General features: G+C 38.8%; 1 protein-coding gene across 2 annotated transcripts; it reads left to right on the top strand.

The window, feature by feature from the left end:
- Positions 1-211: 211 nt before the first annotated feature.
- On the top strand, positions 212-2,395 carry LOC104215580 (galactinol synthase 1). Of its 2 annotated transcripts, XM_009765424.2 has the most exons (5): positions 212-627; positions 1,178-1,501; positions 1,602-1,736; positions 1,836-2,116; positions 2,221-2,395. In XM_009765424.2, exons 1-4 carry the CDS (start codon positions 301-303, stop codon positions 2,079-2,081), a joined length of 1,032 nt encoding a protein of 343 aa, XP_009763726.1. In that variant the 5' UTR covers positions 212-300; the 3' UTR covers positions 2,082-2,116; positions 2,221-2,395. The 2 variants fall into 2 exon arrangements, with proteins under 2 accessions (XP_009763726.1, XP_070012376.1); XM_070156275.1 differs by having other exon boundaries at positions 1,836-2,395.
- The last annotated feature ends 20,868 nt before the right edge of the window (positions 2,396-23,263 follow it).

Here is a 23,263-nt window from a genome sequence, read left to right as displayed (position 1 = left end):
CCATTCCATGCAATAATCCGCCCAATCAAATGACAACTTAATTAATTACAGCATCCCCCCCCCCCCCCCAGTTCCAGAATCTTCCCGTACCTTCAATTTCAACCGTCAGATTAAACCATTCCAATATCACGAGAATCCAACCCTTACGTTACTTCTAATTCACCCCTACTTCTTCTCACCTTCTCCATTTTACTTCACCTCTATATATTACACCACTTCCCCTTAATCATTTTCTTCAGATCACGCAACTGAGAGAAAATTAACAATCAAAATTTTCTTGTTTATATATATACATCCTGCATGGCTCCGGAGATTGTGAGAGTAAGTGAGAAAATGTTGAAACCAAGAATTGTAACGAGTGGGGAGAGGGCCTACGTGACGTTTTTGGCTGGTAATGGTGACTACGTGAAGGGTGTAGGTGGGTTAGCTAAGGGGCTAAGAAAGGTCAAATCGGCGTACCCGCTGGTGGTGGCGGTTCTGCCGGACGTGCCGGTGGAGCACCGCCGTATACTGGAGGCGCAAGGTTGCATCGTGAGGGAGATTGAGCCAGTTTACCCACCTGAGAATCAAACTCAATTTGCCATGGCTTATTACGTCATAAATTACTCCAAGCTACGTATCTGGGAGGTAAATGTTTCTTAACATGTGTCATGTTTTTAGTATCGCTACGTCACATTGCACTTACACGTCACATTTCTAGTGTTGCTACGTCACACATATCATTACACGTGGATGACCCCATTAGTCTTCTTCTATACGTACAACGTATCCTGTGAGAGAGTAATTATATTCGCTTTGAACTATTTGATTCATCTAACTGACGATTACTAAAGCATTATATATGTGATTCCTACCAAAAAAGAAAAAAAGGACATGTGATTCCAACTAATTGGACATAAATTAAGCGGTGCTTTACGTTGACGTTAATTCTGATGTTTGTAGGAGTTATTATAGGTTTCATTAATTAAGATTTGTTGTTTATATAATGTACATTAGTTTAATTACTGAAGATCTATATATATCTTTAAACAAAATATAAGTTATTTAGTACCTGGATGAAATTAAATGTGATAGAGTAGTAGAGTGAATTTTAAGTATACGGTAATATGGGATTGAAGCGTAGTTAGTTTTTAGTTGATTGACGATGATTGATATATTTAACATTATATGGATGCAGTTTGTGGAGTACAAGAAGATGATATACCTAGACGGTGACATTCAAGTGTATGACAACATAGATCATCTCTTTGATTTGCCAGATGGTTATTTCTACGCAGTAATGGACTGTTTCTGTGAGAAAACATGGAGTCACACTCCTCAATACAAGATTGGCTACTGCCAACAGTGTCCGGACGAGGTCAAGTGGCCTACTGAGGAGTTGGGTCAGCCACCATCCCTTTATTTCAACGCTGGAATGTTTGTGTTTGAGCCCAGCCTTCATATTTATGATGACCTTTTGAAGACTCTTCAGATCACCCCTTCTACTCCTTTTGCAGAGCAGGTACTACCTTTTTTTTGGGGTTCTAATCTCGCTTTCATTGGTCAAGCACTGGTAATTATGGTAATTGATTCAGCTAATGGATTGATATTATGAATTGCAGGACTTCTTGAATATGTATTTCAAGGAGATCTACAAACCAATACCTTTAGTTTACAATCTTGTTCTAGCAATGTTATGGCGACATCCTGAGAATGTTGAATTGGATAAAGTGAAAGTTGTACACTATTGTGCAGCGGTGAGTAACTGCACTTTCGAACTCGCATGTTTGTATTTAGTACAATTAATGTGAGAGGATATTTAAGTGCTGATTTGTATAATAATAATGTTGGAGTAGGGATCAAAGCCATGGAGGTACACAGGGAAAGAAGAAAATATGCAAAGGGAGGACATAAAATTACTGGTGAAGAAGTGGTGGGACATTTACAAGGACGAATCATTGGACTACAAGAATGCGGTTGCTGTTAATAACCAGTTGATAGCTGATGCAGCTGAAGCAGTGAACCAGCTGCAACCGCTGATTGCTGCAGCTATGTCCCAGGCTGGCGCAGTCAAATACGTGACTGCTCCCTCTGCTGCTTAGTTTTGGACTACTCCGCCAAATGGCTCTTATATTAGGTTAATCTCCCTTGTATTTCCATTCCTCTATCTCAAATTTGCAAGCAGACCTCTAAAAGAGGTCCTGGATTTTCTATTAGAGTAAGTTGTTAATATTTTTGCAGGTTCTTTCCTCAAGTGAAGTTGGATGATTCGTTTGTTACTTCCGATCTCGTTGTATTTTTGAAGTGAAATGTGTGGCACAGAGTAGTGTAAAGTGTATATTTGCGTTTGGTGTAATGCATGAATTTGACTGTGTTCTTGATTGTAGTCTTGCAGATTACATCTCCATTCTTTTTCTTTTTGCCCTCTTTTAAGTAATCACATTACCAATAGGAAAAAATGAGAAAAGGGGCTTCCATGGGGTTGGGGAGGGAGAGGGGTCTTTCCATAAATTACAGTATGCTTGAAATAGCTTTTCACCGATCATCAATATGAAACATGGTGGAGTCTGTCGGTTGAATTCGATTAGCTCTGAACTAATTTTTATTTATTTATTGGGTGCACTGGAAAAAAGCGCCGAGTCTCAAAACAGAAGACGAGAAATTCCATGATTCTCTGTCGCTAGCCAATACAAATTCATATGTTTATCTGTTCCGGTGTAAGTTTTTCGATAATCACCGTGTTTAACCAAAAATCTGAGTCTTTGGTCAAAGCTAAAAAGAAATTCGGGTTACTGATAATCAGGAGACGAAAATAAAATATTTTTTAGAATGATGGTAAAATAGTAAATAGTTTTGTATTTCAGTAAGATCTCAATCGTATTTCGTGTCCTTACAGATGTTGAGTCCTTCTCCATTTTGTAGTTGATTCTAGGAGAAGGTGTTATGCCTTTTGTCTTAATGAGACAATTATGAGCAATAAATGACATTAAATAAGACGTTACACAATCATTCCTATTTAATACCAATTCTCTAACGTATTGGGTATTAATATTGAATTTGAACTCTTTTTCGTCATCATATCAATGTTTTCAATGCCTTCTGATCTCTTGGCTTTAAATGCCTAAATAGGTACGAAGCGTGTATTATTCAAATTGCCTCTCGTGCCTATTTAACTTTCCTTTCCCCGTATCTGTTGTCACTCGTGCCTCTTAACTGATCATCATGTTTTGACCATTTGACCAGTCCACGTGTCATGCCACGTCACCTTCAATGTAAATTCAGTTTTTTCCCAATATAGATAGTCCCTCCACTTTCCATTTATTTATCAATTAAATATCTGGGAAGTGGGTCTTTATAAAAAGGAAATTTTTGCCGTAATTAATACCATGACAGTACTGATGCTTCAATTGTCCCTTCTAATTAATGCTTTGCATACGTGTCACTTTCTGATTGGTTCTGCAACTCTGCGTCCTTTTTTCAAGGTTTCTTCATTCCCACTATTCACGAAGTGATGGTTACCTTTATTATAGGCTTTCCATCATTACACTTCTAAGTTCGACGATTGTCTTTATAAACATATTTAACCCTCTTTCTTTTGTCTTCTTCTTCATAGATCTTCAACAAGCAATTTACTATTCACCTTTGCTTTTTCTCCCCTTTAGTTCATCCTTCTTCAACAATGTCATCTCCAAACCCTAACCCTAGAAAAGTTCCAATTCTAGATCACTTCCCCAATGCCCCCATAAGACATAGGAGAGGCAGAAGAGGTAGGTTTCGGAGCTTGAGCCTAGGATCCACTCGTGGTAGTTCATCTGGTTCTGCTTCTAAAGGTAAAGAACTTTCTGAACCTACTCAGGAACCTTTAGTTGAAGAAATCGTACCCAATGATTTGTCTTTTGGGCATGATAGAAGATCTCTCCAAGAACAAATTAACAATTTAGAAAAAGCTGACACATATCCCTCTTTAATAACTGAACTTGTGATTCCCACTGTTAGAAAAGATTGTAATTGGAGAGATAATCTTCGTATGATGATTCCTTCCCCAAACCAGAGAATTTCTTCCTTCAGAATTGGATTCTCCTTCGTCTATACTTATCCCTTTACTTTGGGATTTAACCCTGCCATTGATCCAGTTATACTTGAATTTTGCCGCTTTTTCAAAATTTGCTTAGCACAAGTAGGTCCTCGTGTTTGGAGAACTGTGGCTTGCTTAAGGTATTTGTCTACCAAAACCAATGTTGATTTTACCTTTTCCCATCTTATTCACCTATACCACCCCAAATTATTCCAACATGGAGTTTTTACCTTGACTGCAAGAAGCAAGAAGGTTTTAGTAAACCCCGAAGATGACAAGGATCGAGGGTGGTATTGTCGTTACGTTGCTGTTCGTACGGTAGATTTGTTGGGTGAAACAAACATTCTCTTCCCTGAGAAGTGGAATTTTGTACGTAAGTTTTTCTTTTTTTTACCGTACCTATTTTTAAGAATTTTGATTTCTCTTCTAATCTAGTCTCTTTTTGGCTTTTTGTAGCAACCATGGGAGATGTGGAACACGTTCCTAACTTCCGTGATTGGGTAGATTCAATTTTGAAGATTGCGCCTATGGAGGCGAGAACTTGAAAATCAATTTCTCTTTTGAATGGCTGGAAAGTGAAGACCCATGGTATGTATTTCCTTATGTTTTGCCGTATATTGAATTCTTTCTTATCTTAATTCTTTATCCCTCTTTTTATCAGGATTTGGTATTAGGGGTATGACAGCTGAGGCAGCCGTTGCCATTCGAGCGTCTTCAACCGCTTCTCTTGATTTGGAAAAGACTCGGGCCACGCTGTCAAAGAGAAAAGTTGTAGAAGAAAGTTCTGAGAATGAAGAAGAAGAGAATACCTCTTTGACAGCTAGGCAAAGAGCCAGGAGACGCGTCATTGATGGAGATGAAGTTGAAGATCCTCCTGCTCGAGCCTCTATCTCCGAGCCTATTCAAATCCTTTCTGATGAGGATACCACCCCAAAAGGCTCTAATGAATCAATTCGACGTCTATTGTTAGTGGTTTTGAGAGTGGAGAGTTTGGACCAGTTCTTGATGAAACTCCTCTCTCTTCTATTCTCATTTCTTCTATTCCTTTGACAACCACGAGTATTTCTTTGCCTATTTTATCGACTCCTGTTTCCTTACCTGTTTTGGTTCCCATATCTGCTCCTACTGTCCCTGCTTTGATTCCCACAGCTCCCATTGTTTTTACCTCTTCTACTACTCATCCTTCCATTGTTCCCCTTCCCTCTGTTCAGCATACAGAGGCGGGTTCTAGCAGCAGAGGTATGGCTATGAGAAGTGTTACCCTTGAAGTTCCTGCCAATCATAGCCTTTTAAGAAAGACTGGTGCAGCTGATGTTTGGCTCAAGCCTCTAATCGGAGATATTGAGAAGAAGAAGATGGAGAGCCACAGTTGCTTGACTCTGATGAATGACATAGTTCATTCTACCTTGAAGGTACTTCTCTTTTTAACTTACAAGTTTTTTTTATATCTCTCTATATTCTCACATTTGATGCCTTTCCCTTGTAGGCTAATCTTATTGGTACTGAGTTAATGGGAAGAATCTCCACTCTAGAGAAGAAGGATCGAGAGTCTGCGAAGGCTATCTCTGAGGCTAGAAGAATAGCCAATGAAACCCAGCTTGAGGCAGCAAACTGGAAGGAGCAGTTTGAGAATGCTCAGGGGACCATAGAGGAGTTGCAAGAAAGTAGAAATCACTTGGAGCAGCAAAAGCGCGGTTTGACTTCTGAGCTAGCAATTGCCAAGGCTTCTTCAAGCCAATTTGAAAAAGATAAGGAGATTTTGGAGTGCTCATTTTCAAAACAATTATCAAAGGCCAGTGAAGAAATCAAAGAGCTTAAAGCACTTGTGAAGAAGAAAGAAGAATATGCGGGGGAGTTAGTGCAAAGCTTGACTCAAGCTCAGGCTGACTTAAGGATCTCCTCTGACGAGATATGTGCTTTGAAGAGTTCTCATGCCTCCCTTGAAGCTTCCCTTGACTCCCACTTAGCTGAACACCAGATATTGAAGAACGATCTTGCTATGTGGGAAATGGAGTATGGACTTCTTGAGGAGAACTTCAACATAGAGGTAAGTTGGGCTTTTCTAAAATCTCGTCGTGATGCTTTGATGGAAGCTACTCAAGAAAACATTGATTTGCAATCTGAATTAGCCAAAGTTTTAGACACTATTGAAAAAAGCCAACAACCATTTGATACTCTTTCTCCTGCACTTGGAACTCCTGGGACAGAAGAGCTTTTAAATGAAGAAGTGGCTACTGCGACAATTGGAGTTGCAATTCCGGCTCCCGAGGGTGAAACTTCTATGACACAGTCCTGGAAGCTGAATCTCCCGTGACTCTTGCTTCCCTCAGTGATTTTAACATTCCAGGCCCAATTGAAATCGCTCCTATTACTGCTCCCTCAGAAGTTGTTACCGTGCCTGTGACTGCCCCTGAAAATGAGATTGCAACTTCTGATGTTCCAACCCCTTCAGTGACTAGTTGAATGTATTTCAAACTTTACTTTTTATTTATTTATTGGTGGTGTTATCCCTTGGCAACTTTAATGGATCTTTTGATGAAGTCCCCATTTACCATAATGGGGCATTTGTAAAAAACAAATATTTTGCTGACTTAGTCTTTTATATTAAGAAGTTTTATCGGTACTTCTGTATATTCTATTCTTGCCTACTTATCTAGGACTTATAGAATAGCTTAGCATTTTTATCCTTTGAAAATGCTTTATGATTCTTCTCATGGATTATCAACATGAGGTTTATAAAAGAGGGCCCTTTTATTTTATCGACACTTCATGAAGAAGACGTCTCAACTTCATAATGGTGTTATAATATGATGAAAGAAATAGGAATACACATGTTTTGTATGAAACAACTTTGGCAAGTTTTTATTCATCAACTTTAACAAGTTTTTGACTATTACATGTATTAAAATACATCTACAACTTTCTCGTAACTGTTTTTCTTGTAACAGATTTGTACATAACATAAAATAAACAAGGTTTTTCTTCATAACTTGTTTCAGTACATAGTCATGACCCTATCTTTATATATTAGGAAGGGTTTGACAGGTGACTTCGTTTATGAGTTTGAGAGATGACTCTGTTGTTCTCATGAATGCTGAAGATTTCGTAACTTTTTCTCAACACTTGTCTCTTTGTGGCCGACTTTTGTTCGATATCCGTATCTATTTTTCTACACATATCTGTGTATAATATGTAGTCCCCCAAGTGTTTGAGTGGTGAAGTATGAAGCTTCGAGCACTTGTTTATTTCTTTTAATTTGGCCCTTTTCCTGAAACAGAAAAATATACGAGACTCGGAGGTGCGATTATAGATGAAGACTCCCTAACTCGTGTGTATTTCCATTAGATTAATTGTAACCCTGGGCTAGGAATTTTAGAATACTCCATTTTGCCTTGCAGGTTGTGTCTCATCATTTGGCACGAGTTAGGGTTTTTGCCTAGCATCTAAAATCGTTAGTAAAACATTAATAATTCAAAAGAAAATTTTTAACATGGCGATACCTGACCGTGGGTACTTTCTCAGAAGTAATATCTCTTTAAATGGACGATATTCCAATGTGAGGGTAAAACTTTGCCGTCCATTATCTCCAACTCGTATGCTCCTTTTTCAAGTCCCCAATTTTGAAAAATCTGAGGCGTGCTTTCCTAATGTAATATTGTTCAATTACTTGCTTTTGTGCTGCCATTCTTATCAATGCAGCTTCTCTTCTTCCTTCAAGCAAATCAAGGTTGACCCGCATCTCTTCACCATTAGATTCCTCCGTTGCCCGATCGTACCGTGTGCTTGGTTCACCTATTTCAACTGGAATTAAGGTTTCCGCACCATAAACCATTGAAAATGGTGTTTCTCCAGTGCTTGTTTTTGTCGTTGTACGATAAGCCCATAATACTACAGGTAATACCTCAGGCCAATTACCTTTTGAATCCTGTAACCTCTTCTTCAAGTTGTTGATAATGACTTTGTTAGTGGATTCCGCTTGTCCATTACCCACTGGATGGTATGGCGTAGACGTTATCCTTTTAATCTGCCAACTTTGAAGAAATTCTGTGACTTGAGCTCCTATGAATTGCGGTCCATTGTCACACACGATCTCCTTTGGTGCTCCAAAACGACATATTATATTTCGCCATATGAAGTCTTTAACTTCCTTTTCTCGTACCTGTTTAAATGCTCCTGCTTATACCCATTTAGTAAAATAATCTGTGAGTACAAGTAGAAACTTTACCTGACCTTTTGCTTGTGGAAGTGGACCTACGATATCCATTCCCCATTTCATAAAGGGCCACGGGGCTATAACAGGGTGTAGTAACTCAGCTGGTCTGTGCATATTATTGCCGTATCTTTGATATTTATCACATTTGGACACGAAACTGTTTGCCTCGTCTTCCATCTTAGGACAATAATATCCTGCTCGAATCAACGTTCTTACCAGCGACCTTCCCCTTACGTGATTTCCACAATGTCCTTCGTGCACTTCCCTCATCACATATTCTGTTTGAGAGGGTCCGAGACACCGTGCTAGTGGTCCACCGAACATCTTTCGATAAAGATTTCCTTGATACAAACAATATCGAGCAGCTTTTTTGCGAAGCGCGTGAGCCTTCCCTTTGTCAATAGGCACGGTTCCGTGCTGTAAAAAAGCAATAATTTCGTTTCTCCAATCCCATGTTAGATGATTAAAATTTACCTCATTCTTATCAAGTTCGAGAATGGAATGAAATAAATGTATGACTGAAGCATTTGCGTCGTTTGCTACGTCAGCTGCAGATGCGAGATTAGCTAAAGCATCTGCCTCCACATTCTCATCTCTTGGGATCTGCATTACCTTCCAAGTTTGGAATTGCTTAATTAGTTCCCGTACCTTTTCGAGATATTCTTGCATTCGAGTTTCCCTGGCTGTATAAGTCCCCAGCATTTGATTGACCACGAGTTGAGAATCATTCTTGATTATAATTTGTGTTATGCCGAGTTCTCTTGCCAATTCCAAACCTGCAATTACAGCTTCGTATTCTGCTTCATTGTTAGTTATAGAATGACATTTTATAGCTTGCCTAATAATTTCACCCGTAGGTGGTATGAGAAATATATCCAGACCTGCTCCTTTTATATTAGATGATCCATCAGTGAATAAAACCCAAGTCCCCGGGTTTGCACCATTAAAAACTTGTAATTCTTTTTCTGCTTCTAAATGCATCCCCTGACTAAAATCAGCCACGAAATCAGCTAGTACTTGAGATTTTATAGTGGTCCTGGGTTGATAAATGATTTCGTATTCACTTAGTTCTATAGCCCATTTTGCTAATCTTCCTGACAGTTCATGTTTATGCAAAATATTTCGAAGCGGAAAAAGCAGTAACTACAATAATGGGATGACATTGAAAATAAGGTCTTAATTTTCTAGATGCCATGATCAAAGCTAATGCTAACTTTTCTAGCTGTGGGTATCGTGTCTCAGCATCTAATAAGGACTTACTTACATAATAGATAGGAGATTGTTTACCTTGGTCCTCACGGACTAAAACAGCGCTTACCGCAACTTCTGACACAACCAGATAGATGAGAAGCTTTTCTCCCTCCTTTGGTTTTGCCAATAACGGTGGTTTTGACAAATAAGCTTTCAAATTTCTAAGGGCTTGTTGACAATCTTCATTCCATTCAAAATGATCTTGCTTTCTGAGCGCAGAGAAAAACTTAAAACACTTTTCTGAAGATTTAGAAATAAATCTCCCCAAAGCTGCAATACTTCCCGTTAATCGTTGAACTTCCTTTTTATTAGTAAGGATATCAGAGATTTCTTCTATTGCTTTGATCTGAGAAGGATTTACCTCAATACCACAATTAGAGACAAGAAAACCCAAAAATTTACCTGATACAACTCCAATGCACATTTTTCTGGGTTGAGTTTCATATTAAATTTTCGCAAAATTTCAAATGTAACAGATAGATGAGAAATATGATCATGAGACTGTTGAGTTTTGACGAGCATATCGTCTATATATACCTCCATTGTCTTTCCTAAATGCTCTTGGAACATTTTTGTGACCAACCTTTGATAGGTTGCCCCAGCATTTTTGAGACCAAAGGGCATTACTTTATAACTGTAAGTCCCCCTGTCCGTGATGAAAGAAGTTTTTTCTTCATCACTAGGGTCCATTTTAATTTGGTTGTACCCTGAATATGCATCTAAAAAACTTAAAAGTTCATGCCCTACAGTTGCATCAATTAATTGATCTATATGTGGTAAAGGGAAAGAATCTTTTGGGCAGGCTTTGTTAAGATCTGTATAATCCACACAAACCCGCCACTTACCGTTTTTTTTAGGTACAACAATTGTGTTTGCTAACCAATTAGGATACTTTACCTCGCGTATTGACCCAATTTTTAATAGCTTTTGGACCACATCTTGAATCACCTGGTTTTTGAAAGCTCCTTGCTTTCTTTTCTTTTGCTTTATTGGTGTAAAAGATGGATCTTCGTTTAATTTGTGAATCATCACATCCGGTGGTATCCCTGTCATGTCAGCATGGGACCAAGCAAAACAGTCTACGTTAGATTTTAGAAATTCAATTAACATACCTCACCTATTTGAGTTTAAATTAGCTCCAACATAGACTTTCCGTTCAGGCCACCGCTCAAATAATATCACAGCCTCGAGTTCTTCGATTGTTGTCTTGATTTTCATTCTCCTCAGGTTCTTGAATTGTATCAGGTCTCGAGTCTAAATCTGTTTTCTCTCGCTCAGTTGAGGTTTGATTGTTGATGCCTTTAACTGTTTCCTGTAATTGCTATTTTTCTTTGTTTACGATGCTTGTATCTGTTACAACGTTGATACTCCTGGTTGTTTGCTGATCCCCTCGAATTTGACAAATCCCCCACGGTGATGGAAATTTGATAACTTGATGTAGAGTTGACGGAACAGCATCGATATCATGGATCCAAGGCTCCCCATGATCATATTGTAGGCCATTTCCATATCAACTACCTGAAATTTAGTTTCTTTAACAACGCCTGCAGCAAAAATTGTTAGAATTACCTCTCCTTTTGTTACCACACTTGAATTGTCGAAGCCTGACAAGGTATGCGCCTTGGGTATCATTTTGTCTTCAGCTTGCATTTCACGTAATACCCTTAGTAGTATAATATTTACGGAACTCCCTGGATCAATCAAAACTCGTTTTACATTAGTATCATGTACAAGTAAAGATATTACCAGTGTGTCATTATGTGGGGTTATCACTCCTTCGGTATCTGCATCATCGAATGAAATACTTTCATTTTCTAAAACTTGCCGTACTCGTTTCCCGTGTGTAATTATTACTTTAGAAACCTTGTTGGAGGCTGTGTAGGTTATGCCATGAATATCTTCTCCCCCACTTATCACATTCACTGTTCTCTTGGGTGAAGGAGGCTTTGGTGGCTCCTGCCTATTTTTCATATAGGTCTGTTTACCTTTTTCACTAAATAACTCAGTGAAGTACCCTTGCTTCAATAGATGGTCCACTTCACTCTGCAAGAATCTACATTCTGAAGTTTTGTGCCCATGATCATTGTGGAATTCACACCAATGATCTGGATTGCGTCTATTTGGATTTGACCGCATCTCTTTTGGCCACCGCACCTTATCTCCCATACTTCTCAAAACAGCCACGAGCTCGGAGGTAGTGACATTAAAGTTATATCCGCCGAACCGTGCCTTTAAACTTCTGTCATCATCTCGTGACTCTTGTCTGTTCCGATCATTTCTGAATTTCGATGAAGAACCAGAGTCCCTATTCCTCGATTTTTGATCATATTGCTGGCTATCTTGTTTTGACCGTGGGTCTTTTCCTACGGGTCCCATATATGGATCGTACCTGTTTTTACCTGATCTTTTTTCGGTTTCTGATCTTCTGGAACCACCCCTTTCTTCATGATGAAATTTAGGTACGGTATCTTCTTCAATTCGCAGCTTCGTACTATACCTGTTGTAAATATCATTCCACGTGGTTGCAGGGAATTCTCGAAGGTTTTCTTTGAGTCTTCTCGTGGCTTCAGAACTTTTGTCATTTAAATTACTTGCAAAAGCTATTGCAGCCCAGTTGTCAGGCACACGGGGTAGAGTCATTCTTTCACGCTGGAATCTATCAACAAAGTCTCTGAGCAACTCTGAATCTCCTTGTTTGATTTTGAAAATATCTTCCATTCTTTTCTCAATCTTTTGTGTTCCCGAATGTGCTTTAATAAAAGAATCTGCAAGCTCAGCAAAAGAATTTATAGAATTTTCAGATAAAAGAGAATACCAGATTAATGCACCCTTGGTGAGTGTTTCTCTAAATTTCTTGACCAGTACTGATTCAATTTCTTGTTTGGTCAAGTCATTACCTTTTACGCCTGTTGTAAATGCAGTCACGTGGTCCCGTGGGTCTGTAGTACCATCATATTTCGGGATGTCAGGCATTTTGAACTTTTTCGGAATTGGAAGGGGAGCAACACTTGGCTTCCAAGGTTGTTGTGAGTATTTGTCCATGTCAACTCCTTTTATTACAGGCGGAACTCCAGGGATTTGCTCAATACGTTCATTTTGTTCCTTAATCTGTTTCTGCAAGGTTAGTACTAAATTTTGCAAATAGGAATTATTTGAATTACCTGGTTCCCCTTCCTGTGGCTCACTGGTGGTTCCTCCATTTCCAGAGTTAACGAGACCAGAACGGGAATTCTCCAATGTATTATTATTAGGAGTTGGTGTGGGTGGTGCAGTAGGCAATCGACTAACTAAAGTCCGAAGAGCTTTGCCGACCTGTGCATCAATTAGCTTTTGTAAAGCTTCATTTGTACCACCTTCAAAGTGTTCAGATTCTTCTTGTTGATCAGCACGAGATTCAGGAGTGCCTTCACGAGATTGACGTGGTGAATTTTGAGGGGAGGGAACCACTTAAATGTTATGTAAATATCCTTGATTTTGATGGATTTGATTTTCAGGGTTTCCCAAAGTGTTTTCATTGTTATTGTTGGTGTTGTTGTTTGACATGGTGACAATAATGGACAAGATGTAGCTTAGAAGAAAAGATTATCAGATTCCCGGTAACGGAACCAATTTGTTTACCCAAAAATCTGAGTCTTTGGTCAAAGCTAGAAAGAAATTCGGGTTATTGATAATCAGGAGACGAAAATAAAATATTTTTGAGAATGATGGTAAAGCAGTAAATAGTTTTGTATTTCAGTAAGATCTCAATCGTATTTCGTGTCCTTACAGATGTTGAGTCCTTCTCCTTTTATAGTTGATTCTAGGAGAAAGTGTTGTGCCTTTTGTCTTAATGAGACAATTATGAGCAATAAATGACATTAAATAAGATGTTACACAATCATTCCTATTTAATACCAATTTTCTAACGTATTGGGTATTAATATTGAATTTGAACTCCTTTTCGTCATCATATCAATGTCTTCAATGCCTTCTGATCTCTTGACTTTAAATGACCTAAATAGGTACGAAACGTATATTATCCAAATTGCCTCTCGTGCCTATTTAACTTTTCTTTCCCCGTATCTGTTGTCACTCGTGCCTCTTAACTGATCATCATGTTTTGACCATTTGACTAGTCCACGTGTCATGTCACGTCACCTTCAATGTAAATTCTGTTTTTTCCCAATACACACAGTACTCCACTATTTTTCGTTGTGTATATAGTATGCCATCTTATTTCTAGTGTATCTGCCTTGTTACAATTATACAACTTCGGTTTGTTCCTTCTTTATTGTACATATTGTGGCCTTCTCTCTTCAAGATTTTGGATATCTGTATCTCATGAACTTTTTCTTTTACTTTATTGAAAATGTTTCTGGTCCTTTTCCTTCCAGCCTTTTAGTTGCTTATTATCTGTGATAGAAGCTGACTGTCTTTTACATTGTACTCTGAGGGCTCAGCTAGTGTGAATTAGAGTAACAAGAAACCATTTATGCTTTAATTGTGTTTGTCGTGCCGCAGTTCTACTACGCAGCGAATAGGGAAGCGGTTGAATCCATTAATTCAACCGAAGGTAGCACGCAGGTGCTACCTGGTTGATTAGAATTTGTTCATGGTGTAAATAGGCTTATTGCAAATCTGAATAGAGTATCGGAAGAGAATAAGCACCCAAATGATGGACTGTACAGCTATGTTTATCCAACCAAATTAGCTCACCTTCTATCAAAGCAGTAACATGATTCGTACATATTGAATATTATAAAAAGCTCCTCTTGTAGATAAAACACACTCCTCTTGTAGATAAAACACAGTACATCAGTCAGACATACATAGAGTCGAGGGGAAATTTTTATTTTGTGTCTAATACAATTGACACTAGTTGTATGAGACAACTTTTTTGTCTAACAGTTTTGTGAACCCAGATTTCTGTGGACCCAGAAGTGTAAGATTGGGGTCCACAAATTTGTGAGACGAAAAGGAGTCTCATACAACTAGTATGAGACACAAAATAAAACTTCTCAGAGCCGAGGGGGTGCGCCGCCACCCGCAGACCTCAGTCGGAACTATGTGTATATATCTATATGTGGAGAAGAAATATTGTACATATAATAAAATGGCACCCTAATGAACAAAACAACTTTTGGGTGCCAACGGTGAAGGCCCGAAAATAACTCCCTAAAAAGCGTGAGTTCGAGACCAGTGCAACACATATGAATTTTGGAACTTTTATTAGTAATTGGACAATTATTGTAAGGTGTACAAACAGTTCACTTGTTTTCTTTTTTATTTATTCTTTGTTTTGCTTTATTAATACTTTTTGACTTATTTAATATTGTTTGACTTTTCTAATACTATTGTGCTTTCTTTTGAATATATTAAAATAACAAAAGTTCCCTTATTTCCCCAAAAATTTTCCCACTCAAAACCCTTCCTTGCTACGGTGTTGCTGTCCCAAACTTGGGGACTCTTGGATTTTCACCTTTTCAGTCCGTCACTCATCGACCGCCGGCCACCACCATTTGGCGTCCATTTTTCCATCGCACCGCACCTTGTTGCTGCACCACTGCTTTGGAATTTGACTGTATGTCTCTCTTATTCTCTTGCTTATTTTTTTTTTTAATTTTATGTTGGGTTTCTCTGAAAATAAAATATTTTTGGTGGTATTGTTAATATTTAATAGTATAGACTTACAAGTTACTATATCCCTTTGACCCTTTCATTTTCTCCCTAGTTTTCCTTTTATTCAATTCAGATTAAAAAAAATTCTCTGTTCCGATTATACTTTATTATGTTATTGTGCATATTGTTCTCTTGAATCTCTGATTGTATCAGCTTTTGTATGATTTTTGAAAAGGTAAGTAATTACTATCATTGACCGTTTTCAAAATATGAAAACTCGTCGAGGACAATTGTAAATGAATGATGTATATGTATGTTTTTGTTTATTCGAGTGAAAGAATTATGTATGTCTTAATATTAGTTGTAGTGACCAACTGATTATGGTAGTATTTTGTTAATTGGAAGATATTTCCAGGTGTCAAAGATGAAAGAAGTGGTTGTCTTTTTGTACTTTTCATGTAGAAGAAATTTTATGATATTGGCATTACTGCTGAAAATTTTACGATGTACGCTAAGTTGTCATAAATTTTTTTCATTCGATATATTTATCTATATAAATTGAAAAGATGAATAGCTCGAACCGAAACACAAAGTTGATCAAACTGACTAAATATTTATCCCATTTGGACCGTATAAATAATAATACATCTACGTATAAAATAATATGGCACCCGAAAGCTTCAAATCCTAGATGCGCCTCTGAATTGTCATCAATGAATACTTGGAATCAACAAGGGAAGAACCAGAGGATTTACCCAACAAAATGGAGCTAGGAATCCAAAGACGAACAAAGACAAGTTAAAACTTCAAAATTATTTTGACACTGCAGAAGTATACGTAAATGAATCCTTGAGAAACAAAAAGTTGTACGAAGAAAAATAACAGATGAAGTTTATGTTTAACCAAAAAATTATATTTCGGTCAAAGCCTATTTTTAGAAGAACTCGGGTTACTGATAACCAAGAAATTTTATACTTTTTCAGTTATATGAAAGAAAAAGAACAAGAATAAGTAAGGAAATAACTGATTGCAAAGTCAATATACAGAAAAACAGAAAAAGTAAAGTAAATATATTCCAATATTGTCTCAAATGTCTTTACAAATGAATCTTCCCTTATATAGGAATTTACAAACATAACGTTTCCTCCCTTTTATGACCGAATCATTATGAACAGTAATGACATTAATGAACCGTTATAATTAGCAATCGTAACTGTTTATGAAGATTTTGTAACGGCTCTAATTCTTCTTCCTCATTAATTAGAGGTTTGTAAATCTTCCCCTTCTTACTGTCTTGATTCATTCAACCCATATTTACTAAATGATTTAGACTCAAGCAACTCCATCCCTTCATCTCGTGATTGATTTGCTCGTACCTCTTGTATCTTGTGCATCTTCTAATGCAATATTCCAGCTATCACCTTCTTAGTGATCCACGTATCATGCCTTGTCAGCCACACATAATTATGTATGTCATATTTATTTTCTAGTAATACAGATAATCCCCCCACTTGCCGAATATTCTGCAATTGAATATTTGGGAAGTGGTATGTATAAATGGCGGTCATTTTTGCCGATGTTTTCCATGTATCATTGTGTCTTCTTCAGAACCAATGCATCGTATGTCACTTCCATTTAATGTATGTGCCCACGTGTCTTTTGTCAATTAGGTATGCAACTCTTCAGCGATTTTTAGGGCTTTATTGCGACTACGTCAGTCATGAGTTTCATTATGACATCTCCATCATGACTCACTTTACATGACAGTTGCTTCTTCTTATAAATACCCATGTGCCTTTAGCTTCACGATAATGTCACGACCCAATTTTCCCTCCGTTGGGTTTCGTGATGGCACCTAGTCTTAGGGACTAGGTAAGCCTAACTCATACTGAAATACCACAGTAATAAATAAAATTTAACAGTCTTGAAGCAGAAGTCTCTACAAAATTTATAATTCCCAAAATCGGGTAGTACAAGTCATAAGCTCTACATAGTTTCGCTACAACTTCTAAACACAATCGTATGGAATAAGTACAACTGTGTGAATATAAAATAGGAAGGTGACTCTGAAGCATGTGAACGCAACAACAGGGCTACCTTGAGTCTCCTTGGCAAGAATTCGCACAGCTACTAGCGAACAATACCTAGATCTGCACAAAAAAAAATACGTATAAGTGTAGTATGAGCACATTACAATGATGCACAGTAAGTATCAAGACTAACCTCGATGGAATAGTGATGAGGAAAAGTCAAGACACCTACTGGTTTAATAAGCAGAACATGATATTTTTATAGAGACTACGCGATACAGCTAACAATACAATAATTGCAATAAGGAAAGAAAACAACAAGTACTCAGCGAAACACCATAAAGAAAAATACAGAAAGGTAAGCGAGGATACAACCCAAATCCAAAATCACAAATATAATAAAGACAAGTTATAACTCAACAACTCCGATAGTTTTCACCTAAAGTCTTAATCAGCAAGCGTCAATCAAATAGTCAAACCTTTCAAGTGATAAAAATATTTCGAAATATACTTCCTTCAAATAAATGTTAATATAATCTTTTCAAACAAATATTCATCGAATATAAGTCACCCTGTGACATTTCAAAATAGTTAATTAAAATAAGTACCTTTTCAAATAGATAACCTTCGAATATAAGTCACCCTGTGACACCTCATCTCATAATCATACTATACGGGTCTAAATACCTGAACCCTAACACTTGGCATCCTGTGCCCTCATCACACCTCCTAATCATACTGACAACTCACGTGTCCAAATGAGTCATTCTCACATGGAAGGCAAATAACAAGGGTGCGCATCATACTGACAACCCGCGTGCCCAAATGAGTCATTCTCACATGGAAGGCAAATAACAAGGGTGTGCGTCTATACTCGGAAATCTCAAAAAGCCTCCTATTTGATAAGGGTGCTTCGCCATGTGTGTGCTTGTGCAAGTGTCCTAACATAGTTTATACTAGTTAGTAAGTATAAGGAATAGAACGGACAACACATATAATGTTTACACCGGGATAGGATCAATGAAAACAACATCTTAGAACACAGTGATTTTAACAGGGGATCTCCCAGGATATCGTCCCGTAGTCCCAAACGTAAATGTGCAGAGGATCTCCCAAGATATCGTCCCGTAGTCCCAAACGTAAATATGTAGGTGAATCTCCCGGAATACCGATCCGTAGTCCCAAAGTAAATATCCAGTACAGGGGGATCTCCCGGGATATCGTCCCATAGTCCCAATCATAAATGTGCAGGGGGATCTCTCGGAATACCGATCCGTAGTCCTAAAGTAAACATTCAGGGGGTTTCTCGGAATATTGTTCCATAGTCCCAAAGTAAATACGCAGCACAACTAACAGAAACAACAATTACAACACAACAGAAAACTCGTACATCACTACAATACGTATAATAACAACAATGGCAATAATAAAGGTAAGATAAATAAATCAACTCATAGACTGTAAATCACAAGGAAACGGTAGAACCAGCTCACAAGGAATAACCACAGAAAAGAATGATGGCATAAAGGGAACAGTTCAACAACAGAAAAACTAACATGTAGCGATGATTCCACAATATACAAGTCAATAATAAGGAAATCATCACGAGTCAAGTAGTCCCAAATAAAGGCAAGTCAACAAGATATAGATTATCTAAACTCCTTTTAAGGTGGGACAATTTCGAAGATATTCAACAATTCAATTAAGGAAGGATGATCTTAACTTCACTTAAGACTAAACAATGTTAGGAGGGAAAATAATAATTCTCAAATAAGACAAGCAGCTATGAAAAGATAACATGACAATAGGAGAGGCAAAATTCTTCAATTAAATCAAATAGGAGTCAATTAGGCAATAAGAGTGAATCATGAAGCAAATAATTTCAATTAAGCATATAGAGGTGAAATTAGTAAATAGGAAACTTAGTCATGTCAAGAACACATTCATACACAGTGAATATAAAGACCTAAGAACCCTAAAAGGCCAATTTTACACAAATAAATCCGAGCACGCACTCGTCACCTCGTGTACACGAACTACAATCAACATAGAAGACTCAAATCCTAAGGGGAAGTCCCCCACACAAGGTTAGGCAAGATACTTACCTCAAAGACGACAGACTGATACTCTAAAATGCACTTATCGGGTGAAAAGACCTCCGGGCGGCTCAATTCTAGCCAAATCAACTTCAAAACACATAAGAAACTATTCTGGATCATAAAGTCTTAATATTTAATAAAATCCAAAAATTAGTCCAAAAGTCGACCCCCGGGCCCACACCTCGGAACACGATAAATTTTACAAAATCCGAATACTCATTCTAATATGAGTTCAACCATAAAAAAATTATCAGATTCCGATGCCATCTAATCCATCAAATCACAATTTTTAATTTTAGAAATTTTCTTCAAAAACCAAATTCTTCCCCAACCCAAAACACAATTTAAATGATAAAAATGAAGACAAAATCATGGAATATATTAGATTCTAGGTGAAGAACATTTACCCAATCGATTTGCTTGAAAACACCCAAAAGAAGCTCCCCAAATCCGAAGTTTAAAACTCAAAATATGAAGAAAATGGCCAAACCCTCGACTTATATGATTCTGCCATAACTTCTTCACTTGCGACCAACTTAACCACATTTGCGCAACCGTAGGTGTGCCTGATCAATCGCACCTGCGCTCCACTCCGCTTCAGCACCTAGGGATCCGCTCCTGCAGCACCGCACGTGCGTTTCAATTCTCCGCATCTGCGTAGACTGCCCAGACCAACTCCTCTCGCACCTGCACTTCCTCCTTTGCACCTGCGCTCAGGGTCCGCATGTGCGTTTACACCAGAACTCAGCCTCCCAAAAACCATGGAAAATCATCAGCGACTCGTCGGAAACACACCCGGGGCCCTCGAGACCGCGTCCAAGCATACCAACAAGTTATATAACCCTACATGGACTCGCTTGAGGTCTCAAATCACATCAAACAACGCCGAAACAATGAATCACACCATGAATCGAACTTAGGAACTTTCAAATCTTCCAACTTCAAAAACTTGTGCTGAAACAAATCAAATCAACCCGAAATGATGCCAAATTTTGTAAACATGTCCAAAATGACATAATGGAGCTGCTCTAACTCTCGGAATTGTATTCCGACCCTGATTTCACAAATGTCAACTATGGGTCAAACTTCTCCATTTTCCAAACTTCAACTTTCCAACTTTCGCCGAAACGCCTCAAATTACCCTACAGACCTCCAAATCTGAATCTGGACGCGCGCCTAAGTCCAAAATCACCATACGAAGCTGTTGAGATCACCCAAAACCCATTCCAGGGCTATTTACTCAATAGTCCAATTTCGGTCAAATTCTCACCGCTTAAGCTTCCAAAACTAGAATCCTTCTTTCAATTCGACTCTGAATCCCCCAGTAACTGATTTCAACCATGCACGCAAGTCGATCGATACTCATATTATGAAGTTGTTCCAGACCTTACGCTGCCGAACAGTGCTTAATTCCTCAAAATGACCGGCTGGGTCGCTACATCTTCCCCCTCTTAAAACCAATGTTCATCCTCGAATGTGCAAAGATTCACCTCGAAGCCCTCAAATTGCTGAATGCACACTTCCAACATGCACCCGCGGGTTATCCTATTTCACCCTAATCCACATAAACCTGACAACACCATCTCAACTGAAATTTAGCCTTTCTAGCAATACCAATAAGCTTTAGAGCCAGAATTCCCACCTTCCATTCATTTCCAAATGACCCGATTCTAAATCCATATCCGATATCAGTCTCAACCGGCTACATCAACTCATGCCAACTCCCATATAGTACAACCATACAACATGGCACATCACACGTAGGCCTAGGTAACATTTCTGATCAAAATATCCGCCCGAAATCAAATTCAGCACCAGCCATAAGCCTCAATTCAATAGGAACTCATTTCAAGCCTCCACAACACTGATGATGATACAATAACCAGGAAAACCACATAACTAAACACCCGAATCACAAAATCACAACTAATACCAACAGGCACACACCTCACAAGCTAAAAATCAAGAAGCACATAACGAAAATGACCGAGTATGTAAAGAGAAACACTTAAGAGAACTATCAAACAAGCCCGACAAGCACAACTCTCTATCAGTATTAGCCTACAAAACAATATAACAAGAAAATAATCAAAGCATATAAACAAATCACAAGGATCTCATACTGATATAACTTCCACCGCAGTACACAACCCGGTCTCAACACATCAAATCACATGAAATCACGAGGGTCCCGCCCCAACTCTGAATCACAAGTAAGAGATACATTAAACCAATCGAGACCTTTCACTAGATCAATTCCATCAACAAAATTATAACACGTGTTGGCTCCCATACTGATGGAGCATAAACATCATGGCTCGTAGCAAAATATACTCATAAATCACATCAAGCCTACCGAAAGGACAACATGAATTTACTACTAGTCTCATAACTCTCAACAAGGACTATAAACAGACGATACATACGACTATCACTCATAGAACCTCCCAACAGGGTAGCACATAAACAAAGTGCTAATCATGAAACACACCCATAAGTGGAGCAACAAATAGGGGAACTCACCCCGATAAGCAGAACTGTAATGAACTACGGATGGTGCTCCTCTATACATATCAAAATCATACCTGAATGACATCATCTGGCGTAGCGGCCTTAAGCCTACTATATGAAACACATCAACGAGCCAGACCTCTTCCCCTCTTGGGTGCCCTCTACTCACCTGAATACCTCGCTATGACACATCTGCCCGAAATCTGGGGAAATCTCTTACCATGTGGCTAGTATCTCCACACTCAAAGAAACCCCTCTATTGATGTGGCTATGTGAACTGTGCGATACGAGCGCTTTGAGACCCACAAACACCTGAATCACCCTGAAGCCTGAAGCGCAAACTGAACTGGCTGACCCACAAAACCTCTACCATGTCGCACCCTTCCTCCAAAATAAGGACCAGTAGATCTCTCCGGTCTATAAGTCCTTCTCGCCTCCTCAAACCCCCTCTCCTGATCTCGTCTGTCCTTTCACTCCTAGTCCCACATGCCCTCTAACCAACGAGCGATCCGTACCACCTGCTGATATGAAATATTTGACTCTAACTCCCGAGTCATACTGAACCGAATATCATGCCTGAGCCCCTCAATGAATCTATGGACTCGCTCTCTAACTGTGGCAACCAAGGCATGTGCATGTCTGGCCAAATCACTGAATCTGACGGCATACTCTAATACTGACACGGTGCCTTGACACAGCTGCTCAAACTCCGTGCGCCATGCATCCCGAAGTGACTGAGGTACAAATGCTCCTAAAACATCTCTAAAAACTGAACCCATGTAAGTGAAGCTGCATCAGCCAGCTACCCAACTCATAGGCCCGCCACCACTAATAAGTTGCTCCATTAAGCTAGAACGTAGTAAAAGCAACTCCACTCGCCTCTGCAATACCCATAGTGTGGAGAATGCGATGGCACTCCTCTATAAAACCCTGTGCACTCTCTGAAGTCAAACCACTGAATGTAGGAGGGTCATATTCCTTGAACCTTGCAAATCTAAGTTGCTCTTCCTCGGATGTTGCTGCCCTGACTATGGACTGAACTGGAACCGCGAGCTGTGCCGCCATGACACCTAGAACATGACCAACGTGAACTCGTTGCTCTGAAGGTGCTCTAGCTGTGGCACGTACTCCTCATCGGCCTCTACCTCTTCCTCTAGCGACACCTGCTCCGGAAGCAGCGTCATAAATAACCGCAGCTCGTGTCCTCACCGTCAGTGATAGAATGGAAGTATAAAAGTTCAAACTCCGAGATCAATAAGCTCGCACGATAGGAATGAAGGAAGTGAGATTGTCCTAATAGTTCTGTAGCCTCTCAAAGATAAGTACAAATATCTCTGTACCTATCCGCAAGACTCTACTAAACTCGCTTATGACTCGTAGCACCTATGAACCTAGAGCTCTGATATTAACTTGTCACGACCAAATTTCCCCTCCGTTGGGTTTCTGATGGCACATAGTCTTAGGGACTAGGTAAGCTTAACTCATACTGAAATACCACAGTAATAAA

The sequence above is a fragment of the Nicotiana sylvestris genome, chromosome 9, assembly GCF_000393655.2.
Source record: "Nicotiana sylvestris chromosome 9, ASM39365v2, whole genome shotgun sequence".
Classification (NCBI taxonomy): domain Eukaryota; kingdom Viridiplantae; phylum Streptophyta; class Magnoliopsida; order Solanales; family Solanaceae; genus Nicotiana; species Nicotiana sylvestris.
Note: the sequence above shows the minus strand (reverse complement) of the source record. Positions and strands in the feature narration are given on the sequence as shown.

What these genes read in the sequence shown, in the direction of transcription:
- LOC104215580 (XM_009765424.2), top strand. Translation starts at nt 301, where the DNA reads ATGGCTCCGGAGATTGTGAGAGTAAGTGAGAAAATGTTGAAACCAAGA. An exon ending in CCAAGCTACGTATCTGGGAG is followed by an intron (nt 628 to 1,177) that starts GTAAATGTTTCT and finishes ATATGGATGCAG; the next exon opens with TTTGTGGAGTACAAGAAGAT. An exon ending in TTGTACACTATTGTGCAGCG is followed by an intron (nt 1,737 to 1,835) that starts GTGAGTAACTGC and finishes ATGTTGGAGTAG; the next exon opens with GGATCAAAGCCATGGAGGTA.